This window comes from Phoca vitulina, unplaced genomic scaffold, assembly GCF_004348235.1.
Source record: "Phoca vitulina isolate PV1807 unplaced genomic scaffold, GSC_HSeal_1.0 scaffold4, whole genome shotgun sequence".
NCBI lineage: Eukaryota > Metazoa > Chordata > Mammalia > Carnivora > Phocidae > Phoca > Phoca vitulina.
This window is the reverse complement of record NW_022589707.1, coordinates 6,098,585-6,117,616: the sequence shown is the minus strand read 5'-3', so window position 1 is coordinate 6,117,616 and position 19,032 is coordinate 6,098,585. Positions and strand designations below refer to the sequence as shown.

Sequence of the window (19,032 nt, the reverse complement as noted above, 5' to 3'; positions counted from 1 at the left end):
GACTGTTGAATCTCAGATCTGTACCTCTGAAACAAATAATGCAATATATGTTAAGAAAGAAAAAAAGAAGAAGAAGAATGTAGCAGGAGGGGAAGAATGAAGGGGGGGAAATCGGAGGGGGAGAAGAACCATGAGAGATGATGGACTCTGAAAAACAAACTGAGGGTTCTAGAGGGGAGGGGGGGTGGGAGGATGGGTTAGCCTGGTGATGGGTATTGAGGAGGGCACGTTCTGCATGGAGCACTGGGTGTTATGCACAAACAATGAATCAGGGAACACTATATCTAAAACTAATGATGTAATGTATGGGGATTAACATAACAATAAAAAAATTAAAAAAAAAAGCGCTGTGAATTGTGTAAGACTGTTGAAGCACAGACCTGTACCTCTGAAACAAATAATACATTATATGTTAAAAAAAAAAAAAGAAGAAGAAGATAGCAGGAGGGGAAGAATGAAGGGGGGAAATCGGAGGGGGAGACGAACCATGAGAGACTATGGACTCTGAGAAACAAACTGAGGGTTCTAGAGGGGAGGGGCTGGGGGGATGGGTTAGCCTGGTGATGGGTATTAAAGAGGGCATGTTCTGCATGGAGCACTGGGTGTTATATGCAAACAATGAATCATGGAACACTACATCAAAAACTAATGATGTGATGTATGGTGATTAACATAACAATAAAAAATAAAAAAAATTATTGAGGACTGGGTGTTATACGCAAACAATGAATCATGGAACAGTACATCAAAAACTAATGATGATGGTATGGTGATTAACATAGTAAAATAAGAAAAAAACAACCATGGATTTTGGTACCAGGATGATCAAGCTTCTGGTCTTAGGTCCACTATCACCAGCTTGATGTTGGGCCAGTCCCAGCTTTTCTAAAGCCTTCATCCTTGCCACTATATCTTACTGAGTAGTTATGAAAATTAAATGAGATAAAATAGTAAGCAAGCAGTGAGTACTCAGTAAATGTTCTGCCACTGTTAATAATGCCTCATATGTTGTCTTATATTTTTTATTATTATGTTCAATTAGCCAACTTATAGTACATCACAAATTTTTGATGTAGTGTTCAATGATTCATTAGTTGCATATAACACCCAGTGCTCATCACAACATGTGCCCTCCTTAATACCCATCACCTGGTTACCCCATCCCCCCACCCCCCTCCCTTCTGTAACCCTCAGTTTGTTTCCTGGAGTCCAGAGTCTTGTCTTTTAAAAAAACATTTGTATGTATTTATCTTGACTAATTTTTCTTGATGCTTTTCTGTCTTTTAGGAATTTGGCTTTGCATGAAGTTTACGCTCATGCAGTGCTTGGGCATCACCCGCATGTGGTACGTTACTACTCTGCATGGGCAGAAGATGACCACATGATCATTCAGAATGAATACTGCAATGGTAAATATGTGGACTAGTATCTATGGAGAGGGAGATGAACGTTTAAGTCTCCAGGAAAAAAAAAATCTTTGCCTCCTCCTTGTAGTTTATGCCAGGCATAGCAGAGTTATACCTAAAAAGTCTGTACTGTAGTTTTGCTTGGAAGCAGGGAGTTGAGGACACAGAGTTGTGTTGAAAAGGAATTTCCATTTTATGCTATGTCCTATTTCTTTCAGAGCTGATGTGTGGCTGACACATAGAAGCTATCAATCCCTTCACACTTTACTCAATACTTAGAAAAATTTTGCCCTAGTGGTTTGAATGGTAAATCCTCCTCTTACATTTGCTAGGTATTCTAAAAGATGCAAACCATATTCCTTACCATTTTCAGGGAGGGAACGGTAAACTTACACAGCCAACTTTTGATTAATTTTCAAGTGGATTCCTGAATTGGGGGATAGTTCATGCATCTTGATGCTTCTTACCTTTGAGCTTTAGTGTTCTCAGTAGAGTTCGAGCGTGGGGTGGGTGCTGGGAATGAAATGCAATGACTTCAGGACTATACATACACAAGAAACTGGCGGACCTTTTTTCTGGGCTACATAAATAAAAAAAGTTGTCTTTTAGTTTAACATATTTTAATCTGTGATTAAGAGGTTGACGTAACAGTACAGTTACACATGATTATTCTCAAATATGTTTCATCAAAATGTTCACTGGTAAAATAGGAAAGTGCTACCAAATTAAATAGAAGCTTCCTGGCATTTTAGGAGCAGCAATCCATATTCTGGCCACGGTAATATTGGAAAATGGCATCCCTCCCAAACCTGCTCCCCCCCGCAACAAACAACATGTACACCCACCCTCAAGTTTCTCTGATAGTACAGTCTTTGAGTAATTTTAGTAACCACTAGGTAGTTCTGAGTATGTATGTGCAGCCTGACTTCTGAGGACAGCGGTCAGTGGTAAAGCTTCATCATTATATATACAAGTAGGTTAAGTAGGTAATATTATGAAATGCTAGAAACATAGAAAATATTACACACATGCTGTCAAACAACGATTTGGAGTTTCGTTAGGGCCTGATTTCCTTGTAGTGTTTTTTTTTTTTTTTTAAGGATTTTATTTATTGAGCGCCTGGGTGGCTCAGTTGGTTAAGCGACTGCCTTCGGCTCAGGTCATGATCCTGGAGTCCCTGGATCGAGTCCCGCATCGGGCTCCCTGCTCGGCAGGGAGCCTGCTTCTCCCTCTGACCCTCCCCCCCTCATGTGCTCTCTCTCTCTCATTCTCTCTGTCTCAAATAAATAAATAAAATCTTTAAAAAAAAAAAGATTTTATTTATTTATTCATGAGAGATAGAGAGAGAGAGAGGCAGAGGGAGAAGCAGGCTCCCCACGGAGCAGGGAGCCCAATGCGGGACTCGATCCCAGGACCCTGGGATCATGACCTGAGCCGAAGGCAGATGCTTAACTGACTGAGCCACCCAGGCATCCCTGATTTCCTTGTAGTATTAACTATGAACTTCGTTGGTTTCTTTTCTCTAGCAAGTTCACCTAAATCCCTTTTTCTAATAGTCTCTTTAGGATAAAAAAAAATGGACCCTTTCCTTGTGATTGAGAAGTTGAGACTTTTCTTAATCTTCTCTTCCTAATTCCTTCTTATCATAACCTGAGATTCCCTATTCTTCTCCCTCCCCACCCCCAAAATTGGTTTTATTTTCATGACTTTTAACTACTAACAAAGATAATATCAACAAAATTAGCCAAGAAAGTCAAACAAAACAGAATTAATTTAATCTGATTTGGGGCATTGTAAAGATTTCAAATTTTAAAAAGAATAAGGAGTGATTGTTCCTTTTACAAATCATCTTCTAATTCTGTTCAACATTTGAATACCTTCTACACGTATGATATTAAGTTCTAAGGTGAGATACACCATAGAGTGAGCTAAGGTAAGTCCTTCAAGGAGCTTTACTCCACTTGCTCTGTTACAATGAATACTCAAGAGACAATTTACTGCAAAGCCAGGTGGTACAACTACGGATAAAAAGCATTCAGAGAAGATGGATGTGAGTGAGGGGCAGCACAGTGTGGTAGAATGGGCCTGGGCTTTAAAGTCAGGCAGACCTGGGTGTGGCACACTAGTTGTATGATCTCTGGGATGTCAATCCCACTGAGTAAAGAGATCGTAATATTTACTTAAGGGAGTAGTCTGAGAAATAGCAACAATCTATGTCAAAGGCCAGCACAGTGTCAATACCTGATAACACAGTAAGAACTCAGTAATAGTTGTTATTAGAGCAACCCAAGAAAATCTCATACAGGAGGTAAGACTTGAAAGAGGGCTTGCAGAAAGATTACCAGAGTTTAAGGAAGTAGAGGGAAGACTTCCATTAGAGGAACCGTATGCAAACAATGGGTCTGACCAAGCAGACAGTAAGGAGACTGACAGGACTGAGGTGATCCCTAAGGAAGTAAGATCAGAAAGGTAAAGTGTGGGAAGACTATGGAGGGCTTTTGGATGTTTCCAGGCAGTTGATTTCGGAGTATATTATGAGGAATCACTGTCTGTTTACCATGGTGGTCCACTAACTTCATTGCATACTTGCCCATTAAAATGTAATTCTGATTTATCAAAATGTAATTCGCATACATCGCTTTCAAATGTGAACTGATCATTGAAAATAAAGCATGCCCTTATACTTGCCTTATTTGTAGTTATGGATAATCCATGTTGAGACTTTGCCCTGTGGCTTTAAATAAAGGAGAGTTAAGTCCAAGTATTTGTAAGGTAGAAGAATAGCCAGTGCCTGATTCCTTCTAATCCTTCCCACCTCCATTCTCTACCTCTCCCTCTTTCTCATCTCTTCATCATCGTGCTTGCCACATTTACCCCTGTACCCCAGCGTGTCCTAGCAGTCAGGCTAGACTATGTATAGTTATAGTTTTGCTCAGATTATAAATTAGATGACTTAGATAATGTACATCATAATTAGTAGAGACAAGCAGTTATCTGATTTTCCTGACTGTGCCTTGTGAGCCCTGAACCAATCAAGTGTTCTTTCCTCTGCCCTCACCCTTGCCAAGATCTCTTACACGTCACCTTGGGGTCAGCCTCTGAAATCTGAAGGTCTTCCAGCAAGTAGATCAATTGTGCAGCCACCAGGATTCCAAACGACTCAGGATGGGATGATTAATCTGTCCCTAATGGCAGTATTTTCTTGTGATGACTTCTGTCACTGAAATTTTATAGAGCCTGCTCCCCTAGGATGGTGGTTCTTGGATTTGTTCCAGTGATGTGACCTCCAGAAGCCTGCCTTCTCTGTGGAACACCATGAATACTGGTTTTGTTTTCCCACCAAACAAGGAATAACTTCACCAGCAGAAAAATATGCTTGTGTTGTAGAGAGCAACATAAAATCAAGATTTTGAGACTACAAGTGTATGAACAAAATATCCTGTTGAATTGTTGTTCTGCTGTTTACATTTCATTGTTGGAAGGCATTTGCTATTTATTTTAGTATCTGTCAGGCCTCATAAGCAGATGGAAAAACATAGATATGTCTTTCTTAAGTTTTTTTTCCCCCTGCCAAGTAGGGAAAGCACTTTTATCTAAAGAAAGAATCCAGCCGGCCATCTCATAAAGACGGTTTGAGAAGAGCTGTCCAGGAGCTGGTTGTTTCCTCCTAGGGCACAATGATGGCAATTCTGGTACCATCTCCAGGTGGTACGTTGGGGTATGGAGTTAAGGCTCCAGGGTAGCTGACATTAGTAGGGATGAAGTTTATAGTTCATTCAGTATTGCTCTATGAACACCTACTTCCTTAATACTATTTAGCAAAGAACAGTTAATAATGCTCTCCGATAAGAGGGAGACAAGCAGCTTTAGCTTTGGCAAAATAAAGACCTTCTAACACCTTTGCATAAATGCTTTTCAGTAACTTTTACTGTTAATTATTACTTGGCTAACTTTAATATTATCTACAGAGCTTCTAAGTAATTAAAAGTGCTGCTCTCACTGGTCTAGTTACCCTTAATAAATACCTGTAGTTCTTCAGGGAACTGACAATATACCTCAGCTTATAATCTAAAAGACCATCTTAAAGGGTTCTCACGTACCCACAGGAGGCTTCTCTCTTTCCACACCTTTTATGGGGTCCCTGTCCCAGTCTTTCCTTTGCTTCTGTTGCCAGGATAGACATTCAGTTCAGAATATATAGATGAGATGCAAGACCTTGAGAAAGTGGAACTGCATAAGACGGGGCCCTGTCTTGAAGGAGCACCTAGCCTAGTGGGAGATGAGTTCCAGTGGACATGGGAGCCTTAGCTGCAGGCTACCTTCTCCTTGCCACACCTCACGGCTTCGTCTGCACATTTAGACTCGAGGTGACTTTGTTTCAACACCCTCTTCCTTTCTATCTAATGTCTTCTCTGGTACATAAATTCTGAGAAGAGTTCTGAGTGGGGAAAAAAAAAAAGATACACCCTTCACTTTAGGCCTCTGTGTTTCTGAAAATGGCTGAAATTCTTCTTTCTGAATTTAATTATTTTAACACAACAGGTCAATCTTTATATTGAATTTTACATAGGATATGTTAAAGTATGGATTTCCTAAAAAATACCCTTACCATCTCAGATCCTAGATTGTTCTGGACAGATACTTAAAGGCTGGAGCCCTAATGGCCAGGGAGACCCAGGACTATAATTTAACTGAAGAGGCTGCCAGTGAATGCAAGTTAATGGAATAAAGGGTTCAGAAGCATTCTAATACCTTAGGACAGGGGCAAGCAAGATCAGGTAGTCAGATGAGTCCAGGCCTTATTTTTTACTGATAACAATGATAAATCAAGAGTCTGTCTATAGTTGATATGCAAATACTGTGGCTCAAATAGGATTTAGGTGTATATTGAAGTTTTATATTTTCCGTGGGTCGGCAATCATTAAATAATCTTATTTTGTGATATATTTTTAATGGAATTAAACTTAGAATCAATTACATTAAAGTTACTAGTAGCCTGTAATTACTAGCTTGACACTGACTTAATCATCGATGCTAATAGTAGCTATTTGTCTAGGCCTGATTGGGCTTCCGGTTAATAATTAGATATCTAACACTTTTAAAACGTTAGTTGGGCATACTCAAGGCAATACAACCACACATTGGATACCTGGGTGTGGCCTTTTATTTTCTTCTTTAAAAGTCCTATAACTCTTTTCCAACACATCTGTGGTATAGATAGGGGCAGATACTATGTTTTACACTGAAACTGAATAATCTAAACTTCACAAGAACTTTATTGAATGTTTACTGTGCTTTCATATGTTACGATTCATGTCTTTTCTCTATTCTGTGAGGTTGCTCTCTGTTGTTCCTTCCCAGGTGGGAGCTTGCAGACTGCTATATCTGAAAACACGAAGTCTGGCAATCATTTCCAAGAGCCAAAACTCAAGGACATCCTTCTGCAGATTTCCCTTGGGCTTAAGTACATCCACAACTCTGGCATGGTGCACCTGGACATCAAACCTAGTCAGTACGGCTCCCCTCTGCTCCTGGGCCAGATTCTCCACTGAGGCGGTGTCTGTGGGTCTACTAAGCATCGAAGATGCTGTTTGCTGGCAAAATCTCTTTCATTTATTTCCCTAAAAAATTTAAACAGCTTTATCCATTTTCCCCCCTGGGCCTAGAGGACAGAGAGAGAAAAGGCTCTTTCCCAGATGGCGAAGCCAAAGTATGAAAGTAGGTCTCTAACTTACTGCATAGCTAAGTGACAGCGTTTTGGCTGAGAGAGTAATGTAATGTAATGTAATGTAATGTAATGTAATGTAATGTAATGTAAGCGTTTTGGCTACATCCTAAACGTATTGACAACTAGTGCTGTATATTACTCTTTCTAATTCAGCACTGGCTCAATAACTTGAAACTCAAAGAAACATTGATACCATTTTTTCAGGCTATTTCTTCGTTTTGAGGCTACTAGCCTCTTCAGAGGATGAGATGTATCTGAGATCAGTTTCACTTAAAACAGGTATTCTCAATCACTGAGCTGTTCGGAAGTAGTGTGAGAGATTCCACAGAAGGAAAGAAACCTCGGTAGTTTTGTTACACAGAAAAGGAGAGGAGGGTGGCTGAAATGTCAGACACAGAAAAGAATCTTTGGGGTGAAAAAGCTAAGGAATCATTCCTTTGTCAATTTGGTTTTTTTTTTTTTTAGGTAACATCTTCATTTGTCATAAGATGCAAAGTGACTCTCCTATAGTCCCAGAAGAGATTGAAAATGAAGCTGATTGGTTTCTCTCTGCCAATGTGATGTATAAAATTGGTTAGTTTGCCTTAAGCCTTGACCTGTATATTATAAAATTTATAGTGATGACTCCATTTGTTCCAGTTTTAAAGACATGCTTTTAAAGGGCTCTATTTTTTCTTTCTTTATTTTTTTAGGTGACTTGGGTCATGTGACCTCAATAAGCAAACCAAAAGTGGAGGAGGGAGATAGTCGCTTTCTGGCTAATGAGATTTTACAAGAGGTAAAGATTAGGGAAACAGAGGGTTATTTTATAATTCATTGAACCTTTTGACTCTCAAATGAAGGTTCACAGTGCAAGAGCTGAAAGGTATATATTTATAATTTTTAAAAAAGACTTTTTTTTTTTTTTTAAGATTTTATTTATTTGACAGAGAGAGACACAGCGAGAGAGGGAACACAAGCAGGGGGAGAGGGAGAAGCAGGCTTCCCGCGGAGCAGGGAGCCCGATATGGGGCTCGATCCCAGGACTCTGGGATCATGACCTGAGCTAAAGGCAGACGCTCAACGACTGAGCCACCCAGGCGCCCCTAAAAAAGACTTTAGAGAGAGAGTGCTAGTGCATGAGCAAGGGGAAAGGCAGAGGGCGATAGAAAATCTTAAGCAGACACTGTGCTGAGTGCAGAGCCCAGTGCAGTGCACGGCTTGATCTCATGACCCTGGGATTATGACCTGAGCTGAAATCAAGAGTTGGATGCTTAACTAGCTACCCAGGTGCCCTGAAAAGTCTATATTTACAATTTAAATGGATATTATCCCTTTTCCTATTCAGAATTGAGACCAAAGGTAAGAGAGAAACTCCCCCCCAACCCCGCCTCCCAAAAAAGGCATAAGGAAAGCTGGCTTGATCATGGATTAATATTTTTACTGTTCTTTGTAAAGGTCCTTTACTATTGCTAGTATTTCTTAGAATCCTAAATTCATGGATTCTCTAGCAGAAAGGAAGCCTTTATTGGTTCAGCCCATCTTTATCATGCTATCATCCTTTTGATAGCACCACTATGGTGCTCTGATCAAATGACCTTTAGTTATTGCCCACCTAATAGGATGTCTGTGGAGTCAGGGCTAGGAAGGACTTAACTCCCTCCAGGATGATAATATCTGGGACGTGCCAGTCTATGCTTGAAGCCTCTTTGAGAGAACAGAACAAAATGGCCCTAAGATTCTGCCTAAAATGCTTCAGGGCACGGCAATGTGAATCAGGTGGATTTCTGATGTATCATCCATCTTCTCTAGAAGTAAACTAGTAGCCACGGCAGATGTGACCTTGCCCATCGTGTCTGTTTAAGCTCATGTGTGCTCAAATGAACCTCTTTTACCAGTTGTCTTTGCTCTACACTCACTTCACTAGGCAACCTAACTGGCCTTCCTATCGTCTGTTTTGAAGGATTATCAGCACCTTCCCAAAGCAGACATATTTGCCTTGGGATTAACAATCGCAGTGGCTGCAGGAGCACAGTCATTACCCACCAATGGCACCGCATGGCACCATATTCGTGAGGGGAACCTTCCAGACGTTCCGCAGAAGCTCTCAGAAGAATTTTCCAATCTACTCAAGGTGGTATCTTTTAGGAGATGAAGAGAAGATAGAAATGTCTATTTTTTTAAAAAAATATAATGGCAAGGAGGTCGGGAAAGGGAAAAGGAGATGTTGGTAGTGCCACTGACAGAGGAAAAAGGAATCATGACCCCGAAGCCCAGAAAAGCCTCAGGACTGATTGAAAGCTTCTCAAGGAAACTTAGAGGATATTATAGAACCTTTCATGTTCTAGTTTAAAATCCTGTTACATTTTTTTCTCTGCCCTTCCCAACAACCCCGTTAAGGTGGGCAGTTCAGGAAACCGAGGCTCAGAGCAGTTCCTGGACTTGTATTCTCACCTTTGATAACTGATTAACTCTAAAATCAAACCTGATCTTTTGCTCGTTTCAGGGTTTTAACTATGGTCATTGGTAACGGTGGTATTACAAAAAAAAATTTGAATTCTGAGTGTATAGAAGAAAGTATAAGCTACTTTACTGAGGAATAACTGGCAATACCACCAATCATCTGCACTACTGGAAAAAGGCATGTTGGCTCAGGAACCTACGTGTTACTTGTACTCTGTGATATCTGAGTATGTGTAGGGACAAGGAAAGGAAGCTTTCTGTTGAAATCAAGGTACAAGAAAATGACACCGTTGAGAAGCTTAGAATTATACTAAGAATAAAAAATGTCTACGTAAGATTTCATGGTTTTAGGAACAGGATTGGTTAGGATCCCTACAATAGCCTTAGAAACATTTACTCTTGGGGATTAAATTTGAGTTTCATAGTTTACCTGAAAACTTCAAATTTCGTTACAAACTTGTCTTTCCGTGCTTCTGCCTTCCTGAAAGAGCAAGGTAAACCCTTGCTCACAGTGAACTTTCGTGCATATCCTAATCACTTATTTCTATGTGTAAATTACTCTTAGATTTAGTTGATACATACTGATTACTTCAGTGCTGGCCCAGTGCGCTAGTTATACATATATGTTAATTTATTTAATTCTTGCAATGCTCCAGAAGGTGAATTTTGTTATCCCAAGTATCAGGAAAGGAAAAGTGAGTTTCGGCATAGTTAAGTCACTTTCTCAAGCTACTTAGTGAATGGTGGAACTGGCTCTGAACATGCGTCTCCAAATGGAAGGTCCAGTGTTTTCTCCATTATACAACATTGCTAATTGCTGTAAGTAATTAGCTATTTTCTACTGTATTTAAGTTTTTTTAGGTTAAGGTACTTTCTACCTGAAGATGAGTGCTGTAGGAATACTGTCATGGTGGGGTGTCCTTAGTTTTAAGTGAGAAGGAGCATGTGGTAGTAGAAAGCAAATGGAACTGGGACTTGGGTGACTTGGGTTTTAGTCTTGGTCCTGTCGATAAGTTGGACAAGTCACTTTCGACTTCAGGACCTCAGTTTCTTCCCATTTAAAATTAAGGCATTAAAAAAATAAAAAAATAAAATTAAGGCATTAGATTAGTTAATCATGCAACTAGCTCTAAAATATGATAAAGACACGTCAAAGGTACGGATGACGGATGCCACTGTGTAGGGATGATGCTTCGTCCCTGGTGGAGCTAAGTTTTCATTTATTTCTTCCCCTACAAAGTTAAAAGCAGAGTTTCACAAAACTCACCAGCAGTAGCTGGGTTAGAGTTGGCTTGGGTGGGGAGATTTTCCCAGGAGTGAAGTTTCTGTATCTTTTGTTTTGGTCCAACATCAACAGAACATGATCCACCCTGACCCAAGGGAGAGATCTTCTGCAGCAGCTCTGGCCAGAAGTCGAGTTCTCCGGCCCTCCCTTGGGAAAGCAGAAGAGCTCCAGCAGCAGCTTAACTTGGAAAAGTTCAAGACAGCCACACTGGAAAGGTAGTTTTTTGTTTTGTTTCCTGCTTTTTAAAGTAAGCCCTAGGCCCAATGTGGAGCTTGAACTCACAACCCCAAGATCAAGCCACTTATTTAACCCATCCCTCTACCCACCTCCCTTCTGGTAACCATGAAGTTGTTCTTTATAGTTAAGAGTCTGTTTCTTGATTTGTCTTTGTATTTCTTCCCTTTGCTTGTTTTGTTTCTTAAATTCCACATGAAATCATATGGTATTTGTCTTTCTCTGACTATACTCTCTAGTTCCATCCATATCCTTGCAAATGGCAAGACTTCATTCTTTTTTTATGGCTGAATAATATTCCATTAAATATATATACCACATCTTCTTTACCAATTCATGTATTGATGGACACTTGGGCTGCTTCCATAATTTGGCTATTGCAGATAATGCTGCTATAAACATTGGGGGTGCATGTATCCCTTTGAATTAGTGTTCTTGTATTCTTTGTGTGAACACCCAGTAGTACAATTGCTGGATTATAATGTAGTTCTATTTTTAATTTTTTGAGGAACCTCCATACTGTTTCCCACAGTGGCTGTACCAGTTTGCATTCCCACCAACAGTGCAAGAGGGTTCCTTTTTCTCCACATCTTTGCCACAACACCTGTTGTTTCTTGTGTTGTTGATTTTTGCCATTCTGTCAGGTGTGAGATGGTGTCTCATTGTAGTTTTCATTTTCCTTATAAGTGATGCTGACCAAGTTTTCATGTGTCTTGTTGGCCATCTGGATGTCATCTTTAGAGAAATGTTTATTCATGTCTTCTGCCCATTTTTAATTGGATTATTTATTTTTTGGGTGTTGAGATGTATTAGTTCTTTATATATTTTGGAAACTAACCCTTTATCAGATATGTCATTTGTCCAATATGTTCTCCCATTCCATAGGTTGCCTTTTAATTTCATTGATGGTTTCCTTCACTGTGCATAGGCTTTTCATCTTGATGAAGTCCCAACAGTTCATTTTTGCTTTTGTTTCCCTTGCCCCAGGAGACAGATCTAGTAAGAAATTGCTTTGGCCAATGTTGAAGAAGTTACTACCTGTGTTCTCTTCTAGGATTTTTATGGTTTCAGGTCTCACACTTAGGTCTTTATTCTATTTTGAGTTTATTTTAGTGTATGGTGTAAGAAAGTGGTCCAGTTTTATTCTTTTGTATGTTGTTGTTGTTGTTGCTGTTTAAGATTTTATTTATTTATTTGACAGAGAGAGAGATAGCGAGAGAGGGAACACAAGCAGGGGGAGTGGGAGAGGGAGAAGCAGGCCTCCCGTGGAGCAGGGAGCCCGATGTGGGGCTCGATCCCAGGACCCTGGGATCATGACCTAAGCTGAAGGCAGACGCTTAATGACTGAGCCACCCAGACACCCCTATTCTTTTGTATGTTTTGTCAGTTTTCCCAACACCGTTTGTTGAAGAGACTGTCTTTTCCCCATTGGATATTCTTTCCTGATTTGTTGAAGATTAACTCACCATATAATTGTGGGTTTATATCTGGATTTTCTATCCTGTTCCATTGATCTATGTGTCTATTTTTGTGCTAGTACCATACTGTTTTAATTACTAAAGCTTTGTAATATAACTTGAAATCTTGAATTGTGATGCCTCCAGCTTTGCTTTTCTTTTTCAAGATTGCTTTGGCTATTTGGGTCTTTTGTGGTTCCATACAAATCTCAGGATTCTTCTAGTTCTGTGAAAAATGCTGTTGGTATTTTGATAGGGATTCCATTAAATATAGATTGCTTTGGGTAGTACAGATATTTTAACAATATTTGTTCTTCCAATCCATGAGTGTGGAATGTCTTTCCATTTCTTTGTGTCGTTTTCAATTTCTTTCATCAGTGTTTCACAGTTTTCAGAGTACAGGTCTTTCACCTCTTTGGTTAGGTTTATTCCCAGGTATCTTACAGTTTTTGGTGCAATTGTAAATGGGATCGATTCCTTGATTTCTCTTTCTGCTGCTTCGTTATTGGTATATAGAAATGCAACAGATTTCTGCAGATTGATTTCGTATCCTGCAACTTTAATGAATTCGTTTATCAGTTCTAGCAGTTTTTTTGGTGGAGTGTTTAGGGTTTTCTAAATATAGTTTCATATCATTTGCAAATAGTGAAAGTTCTACTTCTTCCTTACTGATTTGGATTCCTTTTATTTCTTTTTGTTGTCTGCTTGCTGTGGCTAGGACTGCCACTACTATGTTAAGTAAAAGTGGTGAGAGTGGACATCCTTATTTTGTTCCTGATCTTAGGGGAAAAGCTCTATTTTTCCCCATTAAGGATAAATGTTAGCTGTGGGTTTTCATAGATGGCCTTTATTATGATGAGGTATGTTTCCTCTAAACTTACTTTGTTGAGGGTTTTTTTTATCATGAATGGATGATATACTTTGTCAAAAGCTTTTTCTGTATCTATTGAAATGATCATATGGTTTTTATCCTTTCTCTTATTGATGTGATATATCGCATTGATTGATTTATGAATACTGAACCACCCTTGCAACCCAGGAATAAATCCCACTTGTGGGAATGATTGTGGTGAATGATTTTTAAATGTATTGTTGAATTCAGTTTGCTAATATTTTATTGAGAATTTCTGCATCTATATTCATCAGAGGTATTGGCCTGTAGTCCTTTTTTAGTGGTGTCTTTATCTGGTTTTTATTTTTAAAAATTTTAAACATCATTTGTGCCCCAGTCAGTAGGATTTAGGAAACCTAATCTGCCATGTGTTATGGCATGTGTGTGCCAGCCATTTTTAAAGAAAATCACAGGAGTTAATTTTCTATATATAGCTCCGCCTTGTTTCTATAAATACTGAAATAAAAAGAAAAATCTGTGTTAGTTTAGATCATAAATATCATCTTTAATTTAGGATCAAGTAATATATTTTTTCCCCTTTAATTGCCAGGGAACTGAGAGAAGCTCAGCAGGCCTGGTCCTCCCAGGAAGAGCATAGTGATGCTGGGGTCTCAGGGACCCCCACAGGATCAAGAAGCACCAAACGCCTGGTGGGAGGAAAAAGTGCAAAGTCTTCAAGCTTCACCTGGGGGAAGTCTTCCCCATAAGAACTCACTTCACACCACCCCCCTTTTGCCTTATAGCTTCCAGAAATAGATATTGACTGTGTCAGCCTTCCTCTTGTAAAGGGGAAGATTAACCAACTGGAATGCCCAAAGAATTCAAAAACCACTCTTAATTTAGCATTGACAGTCAAGATCGTCAAGCTATTACGGCCTTGTATTAGCAATGGTCCCAGGTACAATCATTGGCAGCCATTTCTCTTCCCTGTTGTTATATTCCTAAGGCTACCTATCAACGGTTTACTTCTCACACTTACTGATGCACGATGGGAAAGCACACAGCCCTGAACTAAAAGAAGAGAAATGAGCAGCTCTAGGCACAGCCTATGGACTACGAGGTTGCTGTAGCTGATTGCCTACCAAGGAACAGGGACTCTCCCTGCACAAAGAAAGGAATATAATTTTGTTTTGAGTTAAGGTAACTGTGCATGTACTTCAATAATGTTTCTCAGGGTGAATGATGGTATTCCTAAAAGAATTCTCAGTCACTCTGAGCAAGTGGTTTTCCTACTGTATTCTTTGAGTGAAGACAATCCCTTTCTGATATTATATTTATTAAATAAGTTCACCATTATGTGAGGTGGGTATAATAGCCTATACATGTAATTTCTGAACTGGCTACTAACTTATGGAACAAAACACTGGATATGGGGTTCAAGGACCATTTAATGTGGTGGTTCTTCAGATATTTGCCCTGACCCTCTTGTAATTGTTATGACTGGTTTTGATTTTGTGGGTGTCACCAATTTCTCCTTGATTTTTATCAGAATTTGGCTTTGTTTCCTGTGATTTTATCATATTTTAATCCAAATTATTTTCTCTGTATATATTTTAAGGGAATAGAACATTTGTAAATAAAGGTTTTTATCTTGTCCAAAGCCAAATATGAGTAAAGTACTCTTCTTTGTAATATGTAACTAGCAAAGAGTGAGAAATTTCTGTTGGAAACCATTTCATGAGTAGATAGGTGAGAAAATTCGGTAGGTTAGTAGTAACAGGTCTTGGCTGTAAGGCCCAGCTTTGTGGGCCTAAAAGCTAATAATGGTCAGGCTCTTATACATAAAATAATATTGGTCATAAAGGCATTTCATACCTTCTAGTGGTAACATTAACATGTTAATGAAGGTAGCCTGTTAATGGTTTGTAGGCTTATTTGCTGCCTTATATTCTTCTTTATCTTCCATTTAAAAAAACAAATTAAGAAGTGTTTTTAAATCAAATAAGCCATTATATCATTCTTTGTTCTGTCTTGGAGTAGCAATTCTTCCCATGCAGTTAAGTAGGGTAAAGTGCTCTGTATTGTCCATTGCCATTTTAAAAAATCTAGTCTTTATTCAAGGTCTTAAAATGGAGTTGGTTTATCTCTTGCCTCCCCAACCCCAGCCATATCCCTTGCAGTAAAGTGCAAGGTCAACCACAGTCTGTGATTTAGAAACAGGTTATATTATTAAGCATACACAATGTATAGACCAGAATTCTTTGATTATACTTGTCTTCTCAGGCATTTACACCTAGTACTATTAAGGTCTACGACCTCTTCTCTACCCTACTCCTCAGAGCCCATGTGGCACCTGAGTGCCAGACTACTGCTTTCCCTCCTTCTCTCTCTGGAGGTGGGGGCTCCACAGGAGCACCAAGTTACTAAATCAGCATGTATCTGCATAGACACTGTTGAGTGTAAGAGGGACTGGGTCTTCACTGGGCTGGGGATTTAATCCCTTCCAGTTCAGTTGGAAGTTGAAGTTGACCCCTTGCCTCAGTAAAAAGCTCCATCCTCAGTCTGAAGTTCCGTTTCTGCACAGAGATCACAAGATAACCCAGGAACTAGTTATCAAATGTCAAACTATCAAATATTAACATCATTGGACTGACAATATTAAACAAGTTGAACTTAAATATTTTAGGATAAAAATATGCTGCTTTCTATAGCTCTATCTTAAACACACACAGACGTTATGTTGCCAACAGATAATCTTGAGACTTAAAGGAATACTGTTGTGCTTTACTAAGCTCTAACCTATGTGTCAGTTTATAGATGCTATTATCTAAAGCTGTATAAAGATAAACATTAAAAGATAAAAGTCACCATTTCAGCCTGAATGGTTAAGCTTGTTTTTTTAATCTCTGTATGAACCATAATTTCAATCCTGAATTACAAAAAATTGTCAGATTTTTTATTTTGAACAATAAAAACTGGATTTTTTAAATAACAACAAAAAGTAGTCATAATAACTAATAACTATGAAGTGCTGCTAAAATTGCTTTTGAGCCACTTTAAAATAGATGCTGTAATCCATTTAGATAGTAAGTCTATAATCTTCCAACTGTTATTATGAGTTTTGAGAAAAACTGATTTATTTTTGTAAAAGATTTTATTTATTAGAGAGAGCGCACACGTACAAGCAGGGGGGAGGGGCAGAGGGAGAGGGAGAAGCAGACTCCCTGCTGAACAGGGAGCCCGACATGGGACTTGATCCCAGGACCTTGGGATCATGACCTGAGCTGAAGGCAGACACTTAACCAACTGAGCCACCCGGCGCCCAAGAAAAACTGATTTAGAAGCAAAGTGAAAATTTCCAAAAAATGTTTTTCTACCGCAACAAAATTGTCCAGGGCCTCCTATCTGTGATAAACCATTGCCAGCCCTGGTCTCTACCACTTGATGCCTCTAGCTGAGACTTTTTCTAATTTAGAGGGGAAAAAAGGCAAGGCCAGAGATAACTTTGTGGCCCTGGTCATCTATGATAGACACTTCTCTTTCTCAGCTAGCTTTGCAAAGGATGAAAGCCCTGAATTATTCCACTACTGCCAGGGGTAAATGGTAACTGATTAAAGTCACGTTGCTATCTGTCACTACTTCTCAGCATCGAGAAGGACCTTTCTGGGTTCAGGGATGAACTACAGACAGTCTATAACTATGCAAATTGGAGATTCTTGAAAGAGTGGCATCTCTATTACAAAAATACATTTCAGTCACTATTCCAGGTCCCTGATTCTTCTGTTGTTTGTTTTTAGTCTTCTAATTTCAGGCTTAATTTGAGAATCCCTCTGGGTTCTTCCTATTTTTTTCTTTCTATTTCTTCGTTCTAGCCTGTGACCTGAACCCTTCTAAAGCCTCTCCTGGCTTTAAACCATAATTTTTGATTGGATATTCACAAGGTCCCTGTCCTTCCTCTAAGAGCTCACAGTCAATGGGGAAGATATAGCACCTTCATGGTCATCCAAATTATAGTACAAGATAAACTGAATGTGTAAAGAAAGTGAGATGGGAGAACAAAGTAAGGACTTTGAGCAGAGAATTTTGAAAGTATGGAGAAGGGCATTTCAGATGCTGAGAACAGTGAGAGCAAAGCAATGCTGGAGCATTTGTTGTGGGGAAGGAGGATCTAGTTGATAATAAGAAAATGCTTTAACTCATGACATCATGAGTTAAATGTCTTCCATGACATCATACATTTATATATTTTGTACATTTTAATGGTTTTTTTTTTTTGTCAAGAAGAAAAAGGAAAGTAGCACTTGCAATTTGTTTCAACAACCTAAGGAGCATGTGTATTGGTAATTCCTGTCTGAAAGCTGAGATTAGCATAAGATGCTATTTATTTAGATTAAGATATTATTTATAAAGTTATGAGTTTGCCCAAGGCTGTCTGTTTTCAATTGGTGTGCTTCCTGCTTTTTTATTTTAAACAACCCTTTCCACACTCCTCACTCAGAAGTATGTGCAAATAGAAAGATGGAGAGGTCAGTGGCATAATGAAATAGCTTTTAGGGCCGAGTGGATATGGACAAATGGATGTAGGTGATGGGGGGAGAAGTTTTAAAGATGATTCCAAAGTTCAAGTCTGGGATAATGTTGGTACCATTAAAATAAACAAGTAGCTTAGAAGGGGGAAATTGGGGGTGCCAAGAAACACGGAAATCAAGATCAAGGTCACTTTAATGCAATATTTTAAAAATATTAAAATTAATGAAAAGATCCACAATGAAGAACATATCAGAATTTTAAATAAAACAAGATCAGTAAGCTGATGTTATTTAAAACTGTTTAAGATTGCAACTTGGGCAAGAAAAATTGTCAGACATGGCAATTCCCGTAATTGGAAATAAGATAAGCAAAGAAGTAGATTTTTGTAAATATTATTGATCAACTTACTTCTATTAAAGCCAGGAAAGTAAAACTACAATGACTTCTGGTTTTGGTATAAATAAAATACTTAAACTTAATGTGAGTTTTTAAATACCTTCTCTTCAAATTTTCGATATTCAAGTACTTTAATGTTCTGGAATTTTTTTTGGTATATGTAAAAACGTTCGTTTTTTTCTTGTGCCTCAGGATTCAATATGGCTCAGAACTTACACTTAAAATTTTGATTTTTTTTGTTCATCACAGATTTAATTATATATATTTAATTAATACATTCTTAAAATATTATCCTGATTCTTCTTAAAATATTATTTTGATTGCCAAATTTTTTGGCACCCCTTGAATTTTTCGCTCCCAGCCCTACTACTTTTTCTGGTTTCCTTCCTACTTTAGCAGGCCTGGCCAGTCTTTCCCTGAGGCCGACCTATCCTTTGTTTCGTCTACCTCGGCCCCTCCTGGTCCAGGCTGGGAAGCTTATCAAATAATTTCATTTCGTTAGAAACTTGAAATCAGCTCCACTCACCACTCGGCGGCGTTGCCTTATCCGCTCCCGCCCGGAAAAAAGCTCGCGGAACTACCTCATCAAGGATGCTTGCTTCCCGCGGCGCTGGCCGGATCATTTCTACGACGCACGCTGCAGACTTTCCGTTTTCTTATTCCTCTCGCGAGGCTTGCGTCCTCTCTGTATCCGGAAGTGCTCGCCTAGCGAGAAGCTGAAC

At 39.0% G+C, this 19,032-nt stretch overlaps 1 protein-coding gene and 1 long non-coding RNA gene across 3 annotated transcripts in view; one reads left to right on the top strand and one right to left on the bottom strand.

Moving 5' to 3' along the window:
• WEE2 (WEE2 oocyte meiosis inhibiting kinase) overlaps positions 1 to 16,300 on the top strand; it is a 34,955-nt gene extending 18,655 nt beyond the window's left edge. The window contains exons 5-11 of the mRNA XM_032401434.1: positions 1,288 to 1,409; positions 6,768 to 6,914; positions 7,600 to 7,707; positions 7,827 to 7,912; positions 9,077 to 9,247; positions 10,934 to 11,076; positions 13,995 to 16,300. Coding sequence (XP_032257325.1) covers positions 1,288 to 1,409; positions 6,768 to 6,914; positions 7,600 to 7,707; positions 7,827 to 7,912; positions 9,077 to 9,247; positions 10,934 to 11,076; positions 13,995 to 14,151 — 934 coding nt within the window. The 3' untranslated portion in view covers positions 14,152 to 16,300. The remainder of the gene's footprint in view (positions 1 to 1,287; positions 1,410 to 6,767; positions 6,915 to 7,599; positions 7,708 to 7,826; positions 7,913 to 9,076; positions 9,248 to 10,933; positions 11,077 to 13,994) is intronic.
• Positions 1 to 18,921, bottom strand: part of LOC116630708 — a 41,191-nt gene extending 22,270 nt beyond the window's left edge. For both annotated transcript variants that reach the window (XR_004298990.1, XR_004298989.1), the window contains exons 1-2: positions 18,837 to 18,921; positions 1,874 to 1,986 (exon numbers count right to left, since the gene is read on the bottom strand). This is a non-coding gene — a long non-coding RNA (uncharacterized LOC116630708). The remainder of the gene's footprint in view (positions 1 to 1,873; positions 1,987 to 18,836) is intronic.
• Positions 18,922 to 19,032: the final 111 nt, after the last annotated feature.